At 39.4% G+C, this 16,555-nt stretch overlaps 1 protein-coding gene across 1 annotated transcript in view; it reads right to left on the bottom strand.

The window, feature by feature from the left end:
- Window positions 1-5,417: 5,417 nt before the first annotated feature.
- LOC135216849 (uncharacterized) overlaps window positions 5,418-16,555 on the bottom strand; it is a 74,547-nt gene continuing 63,409 nt past the window's right edge. The window contains exon 3 of the mRNA XM_064252362.1: window positions 5,418-6,078. Within this exon, the coding sequence (XP_064108432.1) occupies window positions 5,627-6,078 (452 nt within the window). The 3' untranslated portion in view covers window positions 5,418-5,626. The remainder of the gene's footprint in view (window positions 6,079-16,555) is intronic.

The following is a 16,555-nucleotide window of genomic DNA, read 5'->3' as shown; positions in this document are numbered from 1 at the left end:
AATTTGCCTATTTGCGGTATTTTACTATGAGAATGTCCACAAATTCCAGGGTTTTTTTTATCAATTTCATCACAAAATTTATTTTTTGCGATAAAACTATTAAAAAAAGGTATCAACATTTTTAGTGGGTTTTTCTTGAGTTTTAACTAACAAAATAGGCAGTTTTAAAGCATTTTTATAGGGGTTTCAACAATTCATTGGGGTCTAGTACACATCCCCCGTAAATATGGGGGTAGTTAATGTAAGTGAATCTCTCTCTATATACTCTGTTTATATTATAAGACAAGTCTGTTACACAGTGTTTTTAAGCCAAAATATGACTTAGATAGGTCTCGTTGTGAACTAAATTATTTTTTTTATTAGTAGATGGTCTGGGGCATGTTTTCTGTGTAAAAAAAATCAAGAGATTTTGTTCACTATTTTCTCTTCATTTCATCATATGAGATTTACGTATTTAACTTTTATCGGAGTGAAAAAAAAAAGTATAATGTGTTCTTTCATGCTCATTAGTTTTGATAAAAATACTTTTCTCTCCAATTTCATTTATAGTCGACTTTGGTGGTATATCGAAGTTTACGGAAGTTTAATCCATGTTACCGATGCAAAATAATTTAGTTATTAAGTAGCTTGAACATTTTTTTCTCAGCTTCAGCTACAGCTTGCAGCTTAAATTTAGTGGTACAGCATAGTATATTTCCTAGACAATCTCATCTCCATAGAAAATATGGTATAATAGAAAAATATCAGTTGTATCTTAACATTATTTGTAAAATAACTAAGGAAATTGTTTACTATCGTACGATGATTGAAATGAGATTTGGTTTCTCTTAGCAAAACATCTGTTTCTCTTTCAGTTGTAATGCTACTAACAACACTTTTATCATTCTCTTACATTTTTATCTTATTTAACTAGAAGATGGGATAAAGATATGGAGTTACAGAGGTTACCACATGAGATACATGATAAAATCATGAGTGTATATAGGAAGTTTATTTATTTTACTCAAATAGGTAAAATTTATTGTTACTATATTTCTTTACGCATTAATTTACATTGCTTTCAACTCTAAAATTATGCTAAAGCTTTTAATTTCTTGCAGTTTATAATTTATATTAAGAAAACTATATCTTACTTTACAGGTACCATATTGTTTGTTTATATAAATACAGTGGTACCTCGGTTCAAGAACTTAATTTGTTTGAGGACGCTGATCGTGACTCGAAAAATTTGTAACCTGAATCAACTTTTCCCATTTAAAATAATGTAAAAACAAATATAATTCGTTCAAACCTCAGAAACACTGTATTTTCTTTCCATTTTTTTATGGTTTTCTGCCAGTTATAATTTACTTCACTGCATCCAGTAATATTGTAGTATGTATTCTCATATTACTATTGTATTATAAAATACAAACAGCAATCAATGTTTTGGTTTGGAAATCAGCTGTGGGCAATTGCAAGGTAAGTTTATTTTGCTGTACTGAACTCAAATTGGAGCGATTTTCTTGTTTAAAGTTAGCGTAAATGAATCTGTAGGTACTATATTGATATTGGACAAGGTTATTTTACATTATACAAAGTGTTTTAAAGTCAAAATATCACTCGTATACGTATCATTGTGAAAGATATTTAGTTTTTTTTTGTTAGCAGATGGCGCTGAGGGCATGTTTATTGCATAAAAAATATACAGATTGCATTCAGATATTTTCACTTGATTTCATCAGAATACCACGGAGCTTTACATATTTATCTTTTATCGGAGGGAAACAGTAAAATGTGTTCTTTCATGCCAAATAGTTTTGATTAAAACACGTTTCTCTCCAAATTTATTTAGTCAAGTTTGATGATACTACATATACCGAAATTTGCAGTAGTTTCATCCTTGTTGGCAAAGCACAATAATAATCATTAGCAGATGAACATTCTTTCTTCAGCTTCAGCTACAACTTGCAGCTTAAATTTAGCAGTACTATATGGCCTTGCCGATCTTTTGTCCAGAGCGAATAAGGATATAGTAATGTAAAAATACACCAGTCCTATTCTACTTAATGTCATTTGTAACATAAGTACGTACAGTAATTTTTTACTATCGTACGATAGTTGAAATGCAAGCAAACCGCTGTTGTTATCAGATTCGGTTCATAGAAAATCAGCTGTTTTTGGTTATATGCGTTCACACAACAAATAATACAATATTCCCTTTTCAATATACTATTCCTTCAGTAAGAAAAAAAAATTTTTTAAAGCGTTCGGTGCTTCCAGTGAACCCTTTCTGGGGATGTTCATGTGTTTGTGGCTTGAAGCACGGTTTATGAACTGGAACAAACATTTTTTTAACATATGGTTCGTAACCTGATTTGTTCATGAACAGGACTTGTTTGTGAGCTGAGGTACCACTATACATAGTATGCACATAAGCTTTATTGCAAAAAAGAAAATGAAACAGTACTATGGAAGAAAAGTACTATGCTTACATACAAAATGGGTATCAATTAGTTTCTAAAAGATGAGTCTTGGGGTTTTGTGATGGTTTGGGGTGTATTTCTGTTTCAAATAGTTTTTAATTGTTTTAGAATGATAATTAATAGTATATTTTTGTTAGAACTATCAAATTATGCAGTGAACTGTTAAAATAGGCATTTATAAGCATTTTACAGTAGTTTAAGGGGTACAGGATATAAATATACCTGGAATTCATAGCAAAAACGCGCATTCACGGATATATACAATGAAATACAGTACTATTACCTCAGATTTCGAATTTAATCTGTTCCAGAAGACTGGTCAAAATAAAATTTGTTTGAAAAACAAAACAAATATCCTCATAATGAATATAGGGAATCAGGATAATTTGTTCCAGCCAACACAAAAAGTCTCCACTTTTCAATTTTTTTTCTATTTTTAATGTTCCAGCCAACGCAAAAAGTCCCCACTTTTCAATTTTTTTCTATTCTTAATATGTTCAAAAAGTTAAATTAAGAGTGTAAAGTAATAAAACAGTATGTTATGTTACATTTAGTAAAATTTTCTTTAAAAAAATTTTCTGTCTATGATTTATGAACTTTCTGGTGAAAATGGTGTGTAGCTGGCTGGGATGGAGGGAGGAGAAACAGAAACCCTTTGAGAACACTGAAATGGTCACAGTAAGCAAAGATTGATAAAAATCAATTTTATTCACATTTTACAAGGATAACTAAAGTAATTGATAGTGTGTGTCAGAGAGAGAGAGAGAGAGAGAGAGAGAGAGAGAGAGAGAGAGAGAGAGAGAGAGAGAGAGAGAGAGAGAGAGTGTTGCGTAAGGAGGAGTGCCCAGTCTCGCCTGAGCAAAGGGATCTTCATTTATGATTAAATTGTGATAAATAACATAGTTTTGATTTATTAATACCCAAAAGGGAATATGAAATTCAAAGTAATCATGCTTTATTAACAATGTTTTTGTAAAAATACAAAGAAAAACTTTGAACGCCCGTATCTCAAAACTATACTTATTGACCTTCAAATTCTATCTTCTACCTTAGTTTCAAAGCTACAGCATTAAAATTTGGTATATAACTTAGAAAGACATTATAGAACAATCAAATGAAGCCCCTTTTTCCAAATTATGTTTCATTTTTTTTCATACATTTTTTCTTAATCTTTAGGGCTTATATTCTACCATAATGAAAAAATTCATATCTAACAAAAAAAATTACTTTTAGAAAAACTCTTCATTTGACTGGAAGTCTACATCACGTTATATATGGTAGTAATCCCAGGTCCTAATATTACATAGCAAGGGAGGAGATAGAATTTGAAAAATGGTTATTTTTGGGATAAATCGCACTGGCGTCACAAAACCGAAGGTCAGAGGTGAAAATCATATGTGGTTTGGAGATGTCCTAGGTCACCTTATTAAGTGGTTTGAATGTCAGTCATGTCCTTAAAAAATGGCATTAGCCAGCCGGCCCCCTTAACTCTTTCTTCTCCTTCTCTCCTCAATATCAAAGCTACCTCGTTCAGTCTTGTCTCAAGTCAGCAGCGTGTGACGTCACCATGGTGACATACGATTTTTAAGCTAAATTTTATATTGAAATGGTTTATTCTTTTATTTATTTTGTTGAACATTGTTACCATTAAACTATACAGTGGAGCCCCCATATTCGCGTTCTCCAGATTCGCGGACTCGCACATTCGTGGATTTCTCTCTGGAATGTTTCCCTGCATTATTCACAGAAAATTCACCTATTCGCAGTATTTTTCTATGAGAAATATCCACAAAAAATATCCACAAATTCCTGGGTTTTTTTTATCAATTTCATAAAATGCACTTTGTGAAAAAACTATTAAAAAAACCAGGTATAAAAATTTTTAGTGGGATTTTCTTGAGTCTTAATTACTAAAATAGGAGGTTTTAAGCCTTTTTATAGGGGTTCCAACTATTCCCGGGTTCCAACTATTCATGGGGGGGGGGGGGGGGGGGACTGTCTGGGTACGCATCCCCGCAAATACAGGGGGACCACTGTATATTGTAAAGGAAAAAACATTAATACAGTTTTTCTTGTAGGATGCAGTAGGCCATCAAATAAAAAAAAATAAACACGATAATTAATCAGTTTGAAGTACGAGTATTTGTTCAACAAACGATAGATTTTTTCTAGAAAATTACAACACAAAATTTTCTCAAAAATTACAATACAAAATTTTCTCAAAAATTTCGTTCGAAAAACGGAATGTTCGTCATAAGAACATTCGACAAATGAGATATCACTGTATCAGAGTTTCTTTTATAGCGGGGTTGGCTCGGATGTTTTAATCTGTTATCTTGGTGAGCTACTGTAATGGTGTGGATCTATTTACATAACAGACATAAAGCACTGACACAAACTCACACTCATCACAACAATGGTGTGTGAACAGGTTTTTTTCTCCATTTACTGATAAGAAAGAATATAACTCATACAAAAAGGAAGTTCCAGATCAGCCAAATGGTAATGCAAGATGTCCACACTTGACTGCAGCCAACAAAAAAGTGCTAGGCGGGGCAGTGAGTTAGAGGGTACTCCTCCATTCACACCCCACCAGTTAACTACTTTGTTACCAAGTTTCAGCATTAAATTCCAGCTTCACTGAAGAATACTCATACATAAAAGTGAATGGTTTGTATTTTCAGTGGAACAATTAGCAATCCATCTAACCAACAAGCTCAGTCATGAAGATAAAATTTGATCTGTAAAAAAACTAATTTGGTTAGTTACAACATAATAGTCATTGTAAGCCATGTTTTTAACCCATCTTAGAAAATCCTGTCAGGAAGGAATGATCAAAGTTCAATTATGTGCCTTGAATTCTCACCTGTCTCTCCAAGCTAGACAGCTTAGAGTACTTGCTAAGGATATAGAACTTATCACATGTAAAGAAGCTAAAACCACTGAAGACAATCCTGATTAGTTCATTAATCATGGCTATAAAGTACAAACACTTACCACACACTGCAAATCAAGATATAAAAATGCAGTGTTGTAATTATTCTAAAGAATAATACAGCAAACTGCAACTGCTGTCGTACGAAAGATCACCGACAGTATAATCTATAAAATTAATATTGGCTATGATGCATTTGAATTATAATGCTATGATATACTTAAGCTCAAGTTTCCATATCGCCATAACCAGTTTTCTTTTCCCAGAACTTGATTTGTAACATTGCTAGATTAAGATTAGCTTCATGCTGTGCTCTTTGCCACTCATGAGCTTCTCGTTGCTGTTGGTATCGTTCTTGTAAAGTTTTTCGTTCTAAACGTAAATTTTCAATGGAAAGTTGGGCTTGCTGCATCTGCATCTGAGCTAGAAGAATATCTTGATCACATAACTGATCCATCTTTTGTTTCCTGGTTCTTCTAGAAGGGCCAATATTTGGGTTCATGTCTGATGATGGTTTTTCATAATAGGTTGTTAAATCACAATTCTGAGGTGCCTCAGGGGCAGCAGGTTGTTGGTTTGTCTGAAATCCATCCATTCTCACACTTGTATTTGTAGATGTCTCTGGCATTAACATTTCACTGACCATACTTTCTGAATTCACATTCTTAACATCTCCATCTGAAATTTAAAAAAAAATGTAAGACATACCTTTAGGGACAAATACTTTTATAAGCATACAAGTTGAATTCTCAACTCCTAAATGTTGAAATACTTGTATTCTTTGGCCATATTCATACTACAGTAGTGCCTCAGGTTACGAAATTAATCTGTTCCAAAGCGGCCTTCGTAACCTGATTTTTTCGTATCTAGAACTACATTTTACATGTAAATTGCCTAATTCGTTCCAAGCCCTACAAAAACACCACAGTAAATTTTATAATAAAGCTAAATTGACCAATAAACAATGAAATACAACAATTTGGACCATTCAATACCTATCCTAACTGTGACTGTACTGTACCTGTAAAAAGGATTTTGACGTAGGAAAAATCTATTTCTGGGCGATTGGTTCGTGTCACCCAGCGAAATCCCACCTCTTCCCAACCCTTCGCTCAAGATTGATTGCTAACTTCAGGATGGCCACCAGAGGCGCGGCAGTCACCTAAGCGTGGGTTGTAGTAGTAGTAGTTGCTGCCCCGTTCTGTGGGTCGGCTCTCTCCTTGAGGGATTTTGTTGTGGGAAATTTCTAATTGACAAGAAGTTCGTGGTAGTGGTCTCACTCGCCCTAGTGTTCATACCGACGCCCTTCTTTTATTTGGGTGAGCGAGTCAGTTATACTGACCTTTTCTTTATTTTGTTTATTCTCTGGTATTTGTTAGATCATTTACCTAAGAAATAATGAACTGAAGGATTATTTCGCTGGGTGACACGAACCAATCGCCCAGAAATAGATTTTTCCTACGTCAAAATCCTTTTTCTGGGCTCAGTTCGTGTCGCTGCACGAAATTGTACGAGAGAATTAGCACAAGATTGAAAATAAAGAAGGTCTCAATAAAACTAAAATTCAACTACATACTATAATTGTAACAATATATTTATACAAATTGTTCATACAAATCTGAATAGAGAACAATAATTAAAAGTAACTTATAACTAAAATTATTTACAAAGTCTTTACACCAGTTACAGGGTTGAATACGAAATAAACGTGTGTGAAAATCTTAATCTAAAAAACACACCAAATAAGTTTTATAGATATTAATACCAAATACAATAAACCATGTGTGTGAAAAATCTTAATCTAAAAAACACACCAAATAAGTTTCATAGATATCAATACCAAATACAATAAACCATTGGTAATGGGGATGTGGCACCCTAGCATAAAAATAAGGGGACCACACTCTTAAAGTTAGTATGTACAACCAATTGTGGGTGACCCTAGCATAAAAATAAGGGACACCCACTAAACCATCACAAGAGCAGCTAAGACTCAAGGGCAAGTGTAGAGGAACATGGTAGGTTAGACAAACTATTGGCTGAGATAGGTAGAAAGGAGATCTGGATCTTCAACTAAACTACTGAGCAGAGTCAGGGGAAACTATGTTGCCCGCTGCAACTGCTGAAAATTTTAGAGATTCCAAAGACTTTACGTAGTGACGTTTAAATACTGTTGGCGATTTCCATCCAGTATATTTTTTCAAATCATCAAAATTCATATGTTGAAAGCAATTGATTGAGGTGGCCACTGCCCTGACATCGTGTGGCTTGGGGAAGGATTCAGGGTTAGCTTGCTTAATAAAGTATAGGATCTGTTGCCTAATACCTTTAATTGATAAAGTACCACCTTTTTCTCTCCAGAAGAGGGGACCCGAAGAGGATGAGGATGTCCTAGACAGAAAGGCTCGTAAGGTCGTTACTGGACAAAGAGAAAGATCTTGGGGAAGGGGTATAACCTTCCATGGTTCCCACCTCAACAAAGGATCCTCATTTTTTGCTAAAAAGCTGCGATCCGGAGAAAGCAGAACTTCTCCTGAAGGAAGAAATTCTACATGACCCGCATCTCTGGATAACGCCGACAGTTCTGAAATTCTAGCTCCTGAAGCCAAGCTTAATAAAAATAATGTTTTTCTTAAGAGCATTATAAATGAACATGCCGTATTATCTGTATCCGAAGCCAGTTTTAGAACATCATTTAGAAACCATGACACTGAAGTAGGCCTTACTGAAGGCCTAAGTCTAGCACAAGACTTGGGAATAGACAAAAAGTAAGAGTCTGTTAAGTCTATGTTAAAACCCAACTGAAGAATCTTCTTCAAGGCTGACTTGTTTGTCGTAATAGTACTAGCTGCGAACCCTTTTTCAAATAAGGATCTGAAAAAGGATATGGCCGAATTGATTGTCATGATTTCCAATGTCTGATTCCTCAGGAAGGATGCCAACTTTTTAACTGCAGCGTCATACTGCCTCAAAGTTGAATCCCTTTTATCTGATTCCAGGAAAAGGATATTTTGTGGATCGATATTTGCATCCCTCTTGGCCGCAAACTTCATGAAGTCCATAAAGTTAGGGCTTTGAGAATTCCTGAGGAAGCGAACACAGTCTTCATTTGTACTGACTGGGAGAGTCTGGGATTGGAATTCGAAGGGACGAAGACCCAATTCCAGCAGCAAGGGGTACCGCAGTTGCCTCTTCGGCCAGTCCGGAGCTACTAGAGCTATCTGACCCTTGAACGTCCTGAGTTTGTTCAGCACTTTCAGGAGAAGATTCACCGGAGGAAAGACATAAATCCTCTCCCAGTTGTTCCAATCTATGGACAGGGCGTCCGTGGCATAGGCCAGAGGGTCCAGGTTGGAAGCCACATAACAGGGAAGTTTGTGGTTCGTTTGAGATACAAACAGATCTACTTGCAGGCCTGGTACCCTCCGGAGAATCCATTGGAACTAACTGTTGTCCAGTGACCATTCCGACTCCAGAGGAACTGAACGGGATAGAGCATCTGCTATGACATTTCTCACTCCGGCCAGATGGGTGGAGGAGAGGTGCCAACTGAACTTGTCCGCCAGGGAAAAGATGGCTACCATGACATGATTCAGGTGTCTTGACTTGGAGCCTCCCCTGTTTATGCAGTGAACTACCACTGCGCTGTCCAGAACTAACTTTATATGAGAGTTCTTTGGAGGGCGTAACCTCTTCAGAGTCAGGAACACTGCCATTGCTTCCAATACATTTATGTGAAGCTGGCGGAATTGGGGTGACCATGTTCCCTGAACTTTCTTGAACTGAGAATATCCTCCCCAGCCGCTTAATGAAGCGTCTGTGTGGATAGTGATTCCTGGAGGGGGAAACTGAAGGGGTACTGATATGGACAGGTTCTTTAACTTTGTCCAAGGGCGCAGACGATTCCGGAGAATCTGTGGTATTGTTGACAGCTTGTCCCTGGATCTGACATTTACTCGTGAGTGCCAGATCCTGGTTAAGTCTTTCAGTTTGGCTTTCATCAAGATGTTTGTCACCGAGGCAAATTGAAGGGAACCTAGGATTCTTTCCTGGTTTCTCCTTGAAGCATATTTGTAACTTTAGAAATTGCTTCACTGACTTCACTATTTCTTTCCTCTTGGCTAGTGGAATCGACAGAGTATGGGAGGATAGATTCCATTGGATGCCCAGCCATTGAAAGCTGGACTGCGGAGTGAGTCTTGACTTTGTCCTGTTTATCTGGAACCCCAGATATTCCAGGAATTGAATGACCTTCATTGTGGCTTTGCGACATTCCTCGACTGTCGGTGCCCAAATCAACCAGTCGTCGAGGTACGCTACTACCATTATCCCTTGAGACCTCAGTTGCTGAACGACTACTTCCGCCAATTTCGTGAATATTCTGGGTGCTACATTCAGACCGAAAGGAACTACCTTGAAGGAGAATGCTTGGTCTCCTAGTCTGAAGCCCAGATAAGGGCGAAAGTGTCTTGCAAAAGGGATATGATAGTATGCGTCTGTAAGATCGATAGAGGTGGTGACGGCCCCACAGGGAAGTAAGGTCCGCACCTGCGAGATAGTCAGCATTTTGAACTTGTCGCAGCGAATGGCCAAGTTTAAGCGGGACAAGTCTAAGATTACCCTTCTTTTTAATGAGCCTTTCTTTGGTACGCTGAACATGCGACCCTGAAACTTTAATCTCTTGACTCTCGCTATTGCTCCTTTCTGAAGGAGCTCCTCCGCATACTCCGTCAGTTCTTTCGATGGAAGTTGAAGGAACGGTCTGGGTGGAGGGGGGCCTCCAATCCAACTCCAACCCAGGCCTTTCGACACAATGCTTTGTGCCCATTTGCTGAATCCCCACCAAGCCGGAAGAGAAACAGCCTCCCTCCTACCTTGGAGATCTCACTGCTGCTGGGTCGAGTGACCTCCGCGGCCTCCACGGAAGTGCTTTCCCCTACTGAGCGACCTTCCTGATCCTCTCTGACAAAAGGATCCCCTACCTCCCCTGGCGAACCGGTCATAGTGTTGGAAGGCTTGGCCCTCGAACACCTGGTTAAAGGCCGGGGAGACAGCGTAGGAAGTGGAAGGCTGAGCCTGAGGGGAAATCACGTAGATGGGTTGAGCCGGTGTCTTCGATGTAGAAGGCTGGCCTGGCTGAATGATCGGCACAGCTGACACAGCCTGGTTCAAGCGCTGAGGCTTCTTCTGATAAGGCTGGAAGCGTCTAGCCTTTTTCAGCTTTTTGCCTGCTGAAGGCTGATCTTGGCGCCTCTTAGCAGTGAGGCCCCAACGATCCTTGAGGCTCTGGTTGAGCCTCGTTGCTTCATTCTGGACCTCCTTAACCATTGCTTCCGGGAAGAGGTCTGCCCCCCAGATGTTTGAAGAAAGCAGCTTATTCGACTCATGCCGAATAGTTGCTTCCTGGAGGACACGCTTCCGACAATTGACCCTCGCTGTCACAAACTCGTACAAGTCCGATTGTACCGTACAAGTCTGCGACTTGGTCAATAATTTGAAGAGCGGCTCTGAAGCGTAGGATATAGCCGCTACTTCCGTCATTGCCATGGTGTTCATAGACCTGGCAAGCCTAGTCTTAGCCTCAAACTCAGCTTGGATGAGGCTATCAGGAAGTCTTGGTAGCTTCTCGCCGAACTGGTCCATGGCGCAGTCCGGCTTGAGCTTGCCTGCCGAGAAGGTGTTTGGTAAATCCTCCCACAAATCTCCAAGCGAAGGGAGCAAAGGAGAAGTGGGATCTGCTTCCCTTAACTGAGGCAAGGGTTCTCCCTTCTTTTCTAAGATGTAGGGCTGTCCCTTGGCAGCGTTCTTGCCGAAGCCGCCGACCCAAGCCTTCAAGGTTACAAGGGCGGTCTCTCTAACCGCAGCAGCCTGGAAGAGAGGGTGTCTATTAGCTTTTAGTTTAAAGTTGAGGTTCAACCTTAGACTAAAATAGAGCCTTAAGCCTACACATTTCCGGCATATATTTCACAATAATATGGAGAACTTAAGCTTAAAAGACATATTTCAAACTTAGACTTAAGTGAGGAGTCGCGCACGGAGCGTGGGACCTGCAGACTTCATGCCCACAGGGGTTCTGGGGTTCATTGCACCCCGGGTGCTCACAGTTGGTAGTCTGTAAGTGGAAGGATACATGAGTATCACTATAACACTTACAGGGCTACTCTAGAACTCCGTTGCATGCCGGAGAGTGAAAAATTTTTGGGCATAACCCCTCCCCTACCGCCTTAATAGGCATAATATATAGCTCCGGTGTGTGCCGAAGTAGGAAAACAGAGGGCAGGGGAGGGACCCAGCTAAAGATAACTTATCAATAACTTATGATTAACTTAAGCATAAAATAGCACAAAATTTTCGGAGGACGATTCCGAATCGCGGTGGTGTCCGACTCCGCCGGCTGCGCCGGAGAGACGGGATGGTTAAAGTAAAAGTGACCGACTGTACGCATGAAGTCCGCCAGTAGGTGGGGCTACCTAGCTCCCTCCCCCGCAATCGGCGGAGCTCCGGGAAGAAAACAGAGAACCGACATCACGGGGGAGAAGGCGAGGGGGCGAAACAGAACTCGAGCCTACAGCGGAGCGACGGAGCAACAAAGGAGGGGGGAGGCCAACCCCCCAAACTTCGCCACAGCGGAGCACCGTGAAGCAGAGACAAGGTCACTCCCAGTCAAGTGTCTGTCCAGCCTCCCCTACTCCCTCCACGTAGGGAGAGAGGGAGACGGGCCCGGGTGGAGCGAGCAAGGACAGACCTCCCTCCCCCCAACTCTATGGGAGAGCGGGGGGAGGGCAAGGCGACTGGGACGGGGGTCTGGCTGTACCGCGATCACAGGGTGACCACGGTACGATAACACGATATAAACAACGAAATCAATAGCCTAGGCTAATGCAACCAAACTGATCAGCAAGATGCAACCTGATGCAACAAAACTGATAATAAGGAAGCAACAAAACTAATAGGGACCATGTGACCATAAACCTAGGCTAAGATAACGTACCAGACGCCCTAGGCTAAACCAATATAAAATAAAATAAATAAAATAACACAAAAGTAGGGGAAATAAATATAGGAAGAGAAAAAAATCCAGGAGTGTACGACTAACCCGAAAGAAAGTCTACCACTCAAAGCTAGCCTGGGCCAATACTAAGAGCTATGGCTAGGGTCTGGATAGAAGAGATAATGCCTACGTAAGGTAGAGAGACATGCATGCATGACATAAAACCAATGCAGGCTAGATCCCCTAGCAAAATAATAATCATAAAAAGGTCTAGAGACGCACAGAATATAAGGGAAGGTTCCAGGTATGGGAAACCGAGAATGAACCCGCCACGAGGCAGAACAATGCCGCCATGCTTCCGACCGATAATCTGTATTTAGGGTAGAATATCACGACAGGCCAACCCTCATCACGGTGGACGGGTCTTATTCACTCGATATTTAATTGGTGAAACAAGAATACAATTGCAACTCTAAGCATACCATTTAAAAGACTGAAGTTTCGTCAACATCATGTGATATATGAAAGCCCCACAAGAACTAAAATAAGCATGTGAGCTCTTCGTAAAATATGTTTTCAAGGCAGTTTTGAAATCCAATATGGCAGCTACGTTTTTCATGGAAGGTTCTGATCAGTGATGGCCACCATCTTTCCCCAGCCTTCCCAGCACTCATTTGAACAATGTTAGCGTATATATGTAACGTTTATTGATCTTACTCAAGATTGCAGTTGTAATCAGCACAATAAAACAACATTTTGTTGCCTATATTAGTGAAAGTATGAAACTTTTTATTCCCGGGGTTATGGTTTGAACTGAATTCATTCTTACCTTGTAATCGGTGGTTTTTATCCTTACTGCCATCACAACTGAAACTCCACAGTGCTTATTTGATTGTTATTATACACATTTTGGTCTCAGTTCACTCCACATTGCACTTTAAACCCGTTGCTGTTTCTGGTTTCTAAGCTCGCGCGCCATAAACACAGTTATGAACAGCAGACGACGACAGACGACGAAACTGCAAAGTTTTATTCCCTAAACTGTTTACTTTACTCGTTATTTAGTTTAAATTTACTTTATTTAAAAATTTTGATTTAATTCATGTATATTATTCCCTTTTTTGCACCAAATTACCCCGAAAAATTACAAGATATTTTCTAAAGTAGATAAAATCAAATGTTTCTAACGTTTTCGTACATCTGGCTGCCGAAAACCATAGAGGAACAAATACGGAAAAGTGCTAGAGGAACGACTACGGGAAGGTGAATTATATACATGTTTTTTTTTTTTTTGCTTTTTTGTTTTTGCTAGCACTTTCATTGATTTCAGTCTATATTAGTATTTTGAATTTCTTTAATAATCGTATGCCAGAAATAAATGTAACCTTTAATGTTTGCATGCTTTAATGTTTGCATGCTAAGAATGGCAAAATCATCGTTGCCACATTAGTGGAGGCTTCACACATACGCCGTTCCATTATTATAAACTGTTTCCATGAATTCTAGTTGTCATAGTAATGCAATAATGATAAAAATTGCTTTAATATTATACCCAGTTTGGAGGGTCAACACATACCGAATGGCAACAGAGAGAGAGAGAGAGAGAGAGAGAGAGAGAGAGAGAGAGAGAGAGAGAGAGAGAGAGAGAAGAGAGGCGGAGGAACGAAGAAGAAAAGGGGTGGCGGTGGAGGGGGGGGAGAGAGGGTAGGTGGAGCTTTATACGCGTGTTCGTATCCATTTCTGCATAATGGAGTTTTTGTCTCTTGGTACAAGGACAAGTGTCGTTATTCTTTACGATTAGTGATTCACGATACCCTTATAAATTACGGCACTGGGTGTAATGCACTATAGCAAAATCTCGTTCTGTTACGAGTGTTCGTTACAGAAACAGGTATTGCCCAAAAACGTGCTTGCACTGTCTCTGAAACCCATAGTAGACATGCTGCTTAGTTGTCAATCAAGTTTTTATAACCAAATATTTTTTACAAGCTAGCTATTGAATAAATTTGTATTTTTCTCAGTCAAAACATATGCCCCTCAATGCTAACTTTCCTCTTTTAACGACTTTCTGGTCATTGCAAATTCGGCCCCATAATTTCTTATGGTGCGAAAACAGACAGAGGCCCATGGACCGAAAACGATTGCGTCACACTACGGCGATAATCCAGCAGTAAAACATCTTCATATATCCAAAAAGTAAATAATAAAGATATATATGTGCATTACGATTATAACAATTACATGTATAGCTGATAACAATCTGCATGAATAACTGGTAAACTGTTCTGCAATGACAGTTGAGTATAGCAATTATTTACAATAGGTACGAAAGTCAAGATGTCGTGACGTCATAATACAGAACTTAAAAGAACGTTCTAATTCAGAAAAATAATTACTTAAATTTGAGTCAGAGTAGAGTTACTTTTTCAATAACGAATATTTTCAAATTAATCATCATAAATATGATATTGTTATAATACAATAAAGTTTCATACATACTTACCTGGCAGATATATACATAGCTAAGACTCCGTCGTCCCCGACAGAAATTCAAATTTCGCGCCACTCGCTACCGGTAGGTCAGGTGATCTACCTGCCTGCCCTGGGCGGCAGGACTAGGAACCATCCCCGTTTTCTATCATATTTTCTCTCTTCCACCTGGTCTCCTGCGGGGAGGCTGGGTGGGCATTAATCGTATATATCTGCCAGGTAAGATGTATGAAACTTTATTGTATTATAACAATATCATTTTCATACAATGAACTTACCTGTCAGATATATACATAGCTGATTGGCACCCTTTGGTGGAGGGTCAGAGACAGCTAATATGGAATAGACAGGTAAACAACATATGTTGTAGGTATAAAAGAAAAACCTTGGTTCCTACCTGATAGGTGGTAGACTTCGTGGCTGTAGCCCGGTAGTCTGCATCACCTCAAGACTTTTAGCGAGATATTAGATCTATGGCTAGAGTTCTTGTGGGTCTGTCGATGGGTATAAGAACCGCTTACCTCGGCAGAGCCTAAAAGGACTTTGTCAATGGGTACTGGACCACTTCTATGACACACACCTTGTGAAGGAGCAAATAACCAATCCCGACCACCTGATCCTAACCACCATGTTAGTATATAGAATTGTTCTGAGTTATCCCCGAACTCATAACAAACAACCCATAACTCGAAACGAAAAACTCATTTATACAAAATTCTCAAAAAAAATTAAATACTCCCCTAAAAGATATCACAAGAGTTCCTTACTGAACAACAGTGACTGGCCGCCAGTGCAGCACCAAGCCCTCTTTGTCAGCAGGAATCTAGAACATATCTAGTAGAAGGTATGTACATTTAAAGGATTGGTGTTTTTTGCTCCCGTACCCAGTATTGTATCCGCCGATACAAACGGTCCCAGAGAAAAATAACAATTTTCTTCGTAGGTCACGCGAACGTCTTTAAGATAGTGAGATGCAAAAACTGAATTGCACCTCCAATATGTCGTGTCAATGATTTTCTTTAATGACATATTCTTCTGAAAAGAGAGAGGACGTCGCCACTGCTCTAACTTCATGGCTTTTACTCTTAAAAGCAGAAAAGAGTCGTCAGGACAGAACTTGTGAGCATACGTAATGACGCTCCTAATGAAGAAAGCTAATGCGTTCTTAGACACGATTCTTTGTGGGGGCACCTTAATCGAACACCAAAGACTTTGTCTAGAGCCTCCATTTTGCTTCTTTCTTTGTAAGAAGAACTTCAAGGCTCTTACCGGGCAAAGAGACCTCTCTGTTTCTCTCCCTACCAGACTCGATAAGCCTTTGATCTCGAATCTCTTGGGCCAGGGATTCGATGGATTTTCATTCTTCGCTAGAAACAGAGTTCTAAACGAGCAAAAGGCCGAGTCTTTGTTAAAGCCGACTTCATCTTCTAGGCATATGAAGTTCGCCAACTCTTTTGGCTGTCGCCAAAGATAGGAGAACAACAAGCATTTTCTTGTTATATCCTGAACGAAGCTACGTGGGGAGGCTCAAATCTGTCCGACGAAAGGAACTTGAGGAAACTACGTCCAGGTTCCAGCTGGGTGGAGTTAGTTCCTTCGATTTTGTCGTTTCAAACGATCTAATCAAGTCGTGCAGATCTTTATTGTCAGCAATGTCTAGGCCTCTGTTTCCAA

This window comes from Macrobrachium nipponense, chromosome 6, assembly GCF_015104395.2.
Source record: "Macrobrachium nipponense isolate FS-2020 chromosome 6, ASM1510439v2, whole genome shotgun sequence".
Taxonomy (NCBI): Eukaryota; Metazoa; Arthropoda; class Malacostraca; order Decapoda; family Palaemonidae; genus Macrobrachium; species Macrobrachium nipponense.
Note: the sequence above shows the minus strand (reverse complement) of the source record. Positions and strands in the feature narration are given on the sequence as shown.